Source organism: Lutjanus erythropterus, chromosome 9, assembly GCF_056507025.1.
Source record: "Lutjanus erythropterus isolate fLutEry1 chromosome 9, fLutEry1.hap2, whole genome shotgun sequence".
NCBI classification, from domain to species: domain Eukaryota; kingdom Metazoa; phylum Chordata; class Actinopteri; order Lutjaniformes; family Lutjanidae; genus Lutjanus; species Lutjanus erythropterus.
This window is the reverse complement of record NC_139325.1, coordinates 39,962,945-39,971,031: the sequence shown is the minus strand read 5'-3', so window position 1 is coordinate 39,971,031 and position 8,087 is coordinate 39,962,945. Positions and strand designations below refer to the sequence as shown.

General features: G+C 37.5%; 1 protein-coding gene across 1 annotated transcript in view; it reads right to left on the bottom strand.

Annotated features, from left to right (window-relative positions):
* Nucleotides 1-7,449: 7,449 nt before the first annotated feature.
* The window catches only part of agmo (alkylglycerol monooxygenase), a 65,372-nt gene continuing 64,734 nt past the window's right edge, over nucleotides 7,450-8,087 (bottom strand). Inside the window, exon 13 of the mRNA XM_084727587.1 lies at nucleotides 7,450-7,938. Within this exon, the coding sequence (XP_084583713.1) occupies nucleotides 7,858-7,938 (81 nt within the window). The 3' untranslated portion in view covers nucleotides 7,450-7,857. The remainder of the gene's footprint in view (nucleotides 7,939-8,087) is intronic.

The window sequence follows — 8,087 nt, the reverse complement described above, 5'->3', positions numbered from 1 at the left end:
CAAAAATGAGCCAAAAAAGATGCAGCAGCAAAATTTGGTGTTCCTCAGGCTCAAACAACGAGAAACAGCCTGTCAGTGATGGAGACAGAAATTGAATGTCCGCAGGGAAAACACAAGCGCAGTCAAAAATACCGAAGCTGTCCATTTTAATATCAACTACATGATAATCTGCATGAGAAATACAGGAAAAATAAAACAATTTAGTTCTAATAATCATCCTAGTGATCAACTTGAGATGTCCACTGTATTAATCCACAGCTTAAAATAGTGCCCAGCAAATGCGCTCATTATTTTTTTGTTTGTTTGAATAATGTTTGATAAAACCTACAGTGAGCAGCGGTTTTAGGAAATTATTTGGGCTTCTTCTTCAGTAACTCTGAGGACCCCCCCTTTCATCAGTGTATAATCACCTGAAAATAAGAACTGTTGTGTTTTTGTTACCAAGCTCACCTCTACATTTCACTAAATTACACACACTGGTCCTTTAAATATCACAGCTGTAATCAGAGAAAATATCGAGCTAAATTTGTTTTTGAAATGTATTTTCTGTTGGCACAGATTATCAGAGCTTCATAACTTCACTCATCAAGAATTCATCAAGATTGGTTTGTTTGTTCCATTTTAGATGTTTACAGCCATCATTTACTGATTATTTATGAAACACTGTCAAACTTAACCAATTAGATTTATTACAGGAATGATTCAGAGGCTGTTAAAAGGCAGCCACGACGGTGCCGAGGATGAAATGACTGCTTGGTTTTTGTTTTTGCAGCCTCTTACATTAGAGCGAGCCCTGCAAGATCTAATTCTCATCGACTGAGTCATCGATTGTCTTTCTTAAGCGACATTTCCTCGTTCCATTAAACGAGACCCTGGGCAGAATTCCCTCACTGCCTATTAGAGGGATTTCATGTAAAAGGTGAAGGCCATATCCTTCCACGATGGGATCAATACTGTATGTCAGCCTCTCGTCCTGCTGCTGCTGGATTGCTTCAATAACCTGACACATCATTAAAAAGCAGAGAGCAGCGGCACAGAGGATATTTAGAAACTATAGCAGGTCATGGTTCATAATGTCATGTTATACTAAATGGACTGCAGTCAAGGAGATTAAAACATTACAGTTAGTCAAGTGTATATAATGTAATAATATGGACACATTAAGAAGGTATCTATCTTTGTTTGTGTTACTGTACCTTTGATGAATACCACTTGATTTGACTCAGCTTGGTTAGGATCAAGTTTTGCAGAGGTAGAAATGCACAGAAATGGCAGGTATGAACAGGAAGAATAATTACAATGGTGACCCTGTTCTTTAAAGGCATATTATAATATTATTCATTTTTTTTACCTTTCATGTGAATGAATCAATGTAATTTTAAAGATCTTCTCAAGACACGTTTTAAGACTTTTAAGATTATGTGGTTTTTACACTACCTGAGGACTGCAAAGTTGCTTTTTGCAGATGATGTGGTTCTGTTGGCATCATCCGTCTGTGACCTCCAGTGCTCGCCAGTGGATTGTCCACTCCAAGTAGAGAATGAGTCCTTAGCCAAAGTGAAGGGGGTTCAAGTATCTTGAGATCTTGTTCTCCAGTGAGGGGACGGTGGAGCGTGAGATGGGCTGAAGAGTCGGAGCGGTGGGAGCGGTATTGCGTTCGCTTTACCGTAACGTTGTGACGAAAAGAGAGCTTAGTCCAAAGGCGAAGGGTGGGTCATGTAGCCGGGGAAAGGGATGTCTGGGATCCCCTGCTGGTACTGTCACCTCTGCCTCCTGATGTCGGATAAGCAGCTGAAGATGAATGGATGGATGGATGGATGTTTTTTCCACTAAAAAATTTGATTACCTCATAAACAAAAAAAAACAAAAATTTAATTACATTTATAGAAACTGTATCCAAATGTTAGGATTTAGGGGCCCGGCTGATATGGACAAACTCAGATACCACAATATAAATACTGAGGCATTTTTGACCAAATACCTTAATATTGCCATTGTGAAAATATTGTAGGGATGGCTATTGGTGCTTTCACCAAATATTAACACAAAGAGATTTTTGATAAATAATCATCAGTAATGTAGATGTATGTGTAATGTGTGTATAGCAGCTAGATAAGTTCAGAAGATTATCACTTTCCTGTAATGCAGCCTTTAAAAGCAGGAAAATACAACACCTTTGCCACATCATGATATACAAAATGCAGGACAATTACTTGTCTCATATCATGATATCGTTATAATATGGATATATTGCCCAGCCTTAATTTAGGATGAGAATAAAACCTTCCCTCTTCAAGAATTAAATGGGTAAACAGGCTTCTAGTGTTGAACACTGAGCAAAATACAGAGTTGAGGGAGATCTCAGCATAAGTAACAGTCTCTAAAAGACCAAACGTATATGGAAATGTTTGGTAAAACATCCCTGAACGCAGCTGCATGTAAATGAAAAATAACCCTCCTTTTCCTTCATTTTAATTTCTCCAGTCAGGTTGACAATGTCAGTCCAAACTGTCCCCTGAGTGACACACCGACTCTCATACTGTCTCGAAGGTCATATCGACTTCACTTTAAGTTAAGCCAGTGTGTGAACACACTAACCACAAATGAGCACATGGAGGTTTCAGTTTTTGTCAGACAATTTAGAGTGGTTGTTTAATCAAGTATCTTGGTATTTAAAAGCCTAATGTTTCTCCAGACACTGACTATTTAAAGGGTAAATCCAGCCTGAATCTCACGGAGCAGAAAACTGCCTCTGCTTTGTATGTTAATGCCACGTTTCCACCACATGATAGGGCTCTGTTTTACTTAACTAACTTTTGCTACCAGATACTTAATTTTATTTTCTGCTGCAGATAGTTCACCCTCCATGTAGATGGACTTCTTAGTTGATCGTCATAGCAACACCATGTGAATCTTCAACAAGACACGAACGGGAACAATGTTCATATCACAGGGATGATGTTCTTGATTTTCGGTGTGTTTTGCAGCAAGGACAAACTTTGTTTCAGAAAAGATTGATAGCATTAAAGGGAAGTTATTTACACCATGTTTTTAGCCTGAATCTTCTCTGTAGATCTTTGTCTGTCTGAATTGGGTGTGTGTTCTGTGCAAATGGCATGTCGGGACTTAAAGACTTAAAGAGACTTGAATTATGCCAGATGAGCAGTATGAAGGCATTTTCTGGTTTCTTTACAGTTGTTTTTTATATTTAAACTTCACTTGCATTGTTTGGTAGATTCTGCAGGACTGTTTTCTTGAAACTCCAGCAGCGTTTCGAGGACTAATAAAATAAACCCGACCCTCAATTGGCACAAAGGTGAGTAGATAATGACTGAATTTTCATTTTTGCGTGAATTACTCCTTTAAGACAAAAGGCAGCTGAAAAAAACTGGAGATTTTGGGAAACCCTACCTCAGTGTGCAGACGATGAGATGATGTTGGTTCCTCCGTGTTGTGTAGGTGATGATTCTCTGACCAATCAGTGGTCTGCAGTGTTTTCACTCCACCTTTTAGAACCAGCTCAACTCTCTTGGAACCTTAATTGAGGTGATACCAACAAAAGAACAAAAGCGCTCAAGTACAAGTACTGTTACATCGCCAAAATATTTACTCAATTACAAGTAAAAGTACTGGTGTTAGAACTGTACTAAGTAAAAGTACAAAATATTCATCTCAAAACCTACTCAGAGTATTAGTTACTTTTAAACATTGATGTCACAGTCACTTCTCCAAACTAGGGTTGGAAATTTTGTGCATTTTTTCTGTTTTGTTTTTTTGTTTCTCATTTAAAGTTTCCTTATTCAACAGATGGTTCCACCAGACCAGGCCATGACATTTAATTAAATATCAATTAATACATTTTTATTTGGTTAAATTCTTAACGGCAATCAATCAATTAATGATTGATCATTAGCATCTTTACTTTAGATGTGTCCTGATGCAGTATTTTGTTTTGTTTTTCATTTGTATGTCATTTCTATGTCAGACAGGTGAACTGAAAACAAGTGCAGCTAAAGACATTATCAAGTGCCACAAGTTAACTGCAAAAGAAAAAACACTCACTGCTGTTTGATGAGATTCTCTGTTGGTGGAACAGGCTGGGCAGGTGAAAACACCTCCAACTTCTACATGTTGACTTCCTGGCCACACCCTAATCAGTGTTGTCACGGCAGGTGTTTAAACAGCAGGTGGAAATCAGTGAGAGTGACATCACTGATTGAGGCACACAGTTTGAAGCTGCAGAGAGCAGCAGCTGTTTGTCCAACCTGCGTGATTCAAAATGTGATTGACCTGCAGGCTTTAACTCCACCACGACGGGTCTGTGATTGTGACGCTGGCATGATGAAAATATTTGCTCTTATCCCCTTTGATTTCATCCCACAGGCTCTTATTTTGCGCATTTCCTCGTTTTAATGGTACACATACGCATCCGAATGAGTTCACTCTGTAGACTGTTCATCACATATGTTATCTGCATCTGTTAGCTGAGCACATTTAATAAGATGTGTCGTATTTAAGTGAACCCACCACGAGCGCCCTGCACATGTACAGCAGACTAATGCCATCTGTAGACCTGTTAATCTGACACATCATGAATATTCACACAGCTGCTTCCACTCCTTCAGCTTTCACATAATCTGCAATCTGTGATGTTCTCATAATGATCATCACAACTTCACACCAATATAAATATTTGTAGATGAGTATGTGAATGTAAACAGGCTGTCTCAGGGTGGATGTCTTGCAATTTAGATAAAAACATATTTTCACAAACTGTCCTCAACATATTACTGTGTATCACCACATGACTGCTTATGTATTTAGGCATCATTTTGTCAGACAGAAGTGTTTTTCAGTTGTATATTTAAGACTCTATTGTCCTTAACAAATATTAGTTTTTGCATTGGTATTCAAATAAAACATCAAATTATGCACTTTCTTTTAAGAAGCGAGCAAGAAGCCTCCTGATCAAGAGGACCTTTCGCTGACATGTGACGTGTCATGGTACATTTGTGTGGCGACAGATCTTAAAGGTATAATCTGTAACATTTTCCTAAAGAAAACAATGACGTTCATTCGACATAATCTCTTTCAGTCATCACTTATAACCCGCTAGAAGTGCGTGGTGGGGTCTTGATCTGACCCTTTCATAATTTTGTTGTGGGGATAATGTAAATCTTGGCTGGTTTATATTTGAAACAATACATCTATATAACGTACTGGATTTGTGTGGATTTTTGCAAGGTTGGGTTGGATGACGGTGAACATTAAACAAAACTTTAACGCCACAGTTGGCATCCAGACTCCTACAACAAAAGTACTTTGATTAAGGTGAAGGAAATATTGTCATTTCAGTTGAATATTAATAAATAAATCTCATGTTTCAAGTCACTGCTGACCAGTGTGGCAAGTTACTTCTATCTAAATCTAATGTTACTTTTTACTAATTATTCCTAAAAAAACAAACAAACAAATTACTTGGTTTCAAAAGTAATTAGTTAAGTTCCTTGTTACATTACTATATTACTTTTGTACCTTGTTGGAGGCCATGTTGCGCTCCAGAGTTTCTCTGCTGATCCAGTGAACTGTTAACACTCAGAGAGCTTTCCTTGTCAGCTGTCCAGATGTTTGCTGTGGTGGAAACGAAGTCGGCTTCTCTGAATGTGGCCTTCAAATGAGATTCCTTCACCACAGAGTCTCTCTGGAGGAGCCAAACAAACTCAAAATAATGACGATACTCCCACCTGTGGAAAATATGCCTCCCTCTCCCTCATCCTCTATCCTTCATTTAGATTTCTGGCGCACAGCTGATGTGACCTGCTCTGACCCGCCGCACGCACACACGTCATCATCAGACTGCCTGTCTACGTCAAAAAGTAAAAAGTAATAATATTACAGTAATATATTACTGCCCAGTACTGGTGCTGACTTTTGAATAATACTGTGGTCATTAAAACTGGACAGTGAATTTGCAAGATTTCCATTTTTTGTTCGATTTCCTCATTATTGTGATACATAACATACTTCAATCAGCATTCTGTTTCCCTCAAAACATATTGATTGTTGCACATTAGTTGTATATATGGAACAGAATTACTAGGAAAAATGTCAGAATATCTCATACATTATTATATTAATATATACTTAGAAACAAAGGTGGAAGTAACTCATTACAAATACTCAAATTGCTGTAATTAAGTAGTTTTTTTGGGTACTTTTATGAGTAGATTTTCGAGTCTGTACTTCAGTATTCAATAAGCCATGTACTTAGTTACTTTTAAAATCACAAACGAGCCAATGAAAACTGGGACATGTGGATGAAAAACAAAAGAAAACACTGCAGCAGCAGCAGGTTTGGAGTTTTGATGTTAATGATTCATCTTTAATCGATTGATTGCCATTAAGAATTTTACCAATTTAAAATGTATTCATGGATACTTAATCAATAGTGGTGGCAGTTAAGCACATCTCATCTAACTTCGTTTCATCTGAGACATTTGTTTAATAAGGAACATAAAATGACAAAAAAATGACAAAATTGAAAATGATTGTGTCTGATAAATTATTAATCGATCATTAGCTTTTCAACTACTGGTAAAGCAAAACACACAAAATTGGCAACCCTAGTTTGGAGAGGTAACTGTAACATTGAGGATTGAAAGTAACTAATACTTTGTACTTTTACTTTAGTAATTTTCTGACACCAGTACTTTTACTTCTAATTAAGGAATATTTTAGCAGTGTAACAGTACTTGTACTTGAGCACAGATTTTCAGTACTCTTTCCACCACTGATTATAAATTAATCCAGTTAAATTGGCTCAGAATTCAGTGTCAAGTCACAAACACTCAACAGGAGGAACATATGACTTCATGAACATGGTCAGTTTATGTCTGGTCAAATGTTTAAATGTTGTTCTTTTGTATTTTCTTCGCTGTCTGACCACTTCTCCTTGCAATTATATTAGGTTTTTAACATTATGTAGAGCACTTGTTAAATCTCTCGCTGTCAAAAAACCTGAAACTGTAAATTTTTCACATCAGACTCTGATTCTCTGGCAGTTGTTTCCTTTCGTGTGACGCCTGTTTGCGTCGGCTCAACCTGAGTACTTTAATAATCGTCTAAGGTCTCTCAAATACGTGGATGTGTAGGTTTTGTTGAACTCCGGTGCCACTGATAAACAAGATGTTGATCTGAAGGAGACTTTTGACAGGGGGATAACAGCACCATCTGCTGACTGACACAGAAGATCTGGAGGCTGAGACACACACTGCACAACCTCCAGGGTTTCTGTTCGTTTTTATATTCTCTCTGCATTTTCAGAAAAACAAAGATGGAGACGTGGAGCAAAATTACAAATGTTTATTGCAATAATAAAAGCAATGTACTGTACTGTGTTGTGCAAGTCAAAGGTCAAATTAACAGGTATCAGAATGAGCAGCTTTTTTTTTATAAATAAAAGGTATATGTTGCATAGTGGAGGCAAAGAAAATCATTTACGCAGCGACTCAGACGAAATATAAACATGTGAATTAGTACTTCTATTAGCAGTTCAGTACCTCTGTTAGAACAAACAAAATCAGGTATTTAAAAATAGAGAGATGTATCATGAGAAACATATCCTTTGATAAAAAAATGTTGAGCAGCTTTAGCATCTTATGGTTAATTTACATGATAAAGTTTTAGTTATAAACAAACTTTAACCAGTTATACAAATAAAGTAGTGCGTAAGTTAATGAATGCCACATACAGATGAGGTTACACACAGTGTTTAAGGGCGATAAAATGTGTTACAAGGAATTATTTTGATAATTATGATAAAAAAGATATGACTGAGTCTTGTGGTCTCATGTCGACTCAGTCGGCCTTCTTCTTGATGGTGAGCAGCTGAGTGAAGCTCTGCAGAGCCCAGTACAGCAGAGAGAGGGAGACAAAGGCCTGGACAACACAGACAGACAGACAGAGGGTTAGGATCTGATGTCTTCATGTGTGTTTCCTTCAAAATGACGGCTGTGTCACCTGGAGGAGACTCAGAAGGTGCTGAGGTGTTGATCTATAGTGTTATTTAAGCAAAAACTGATGACAGA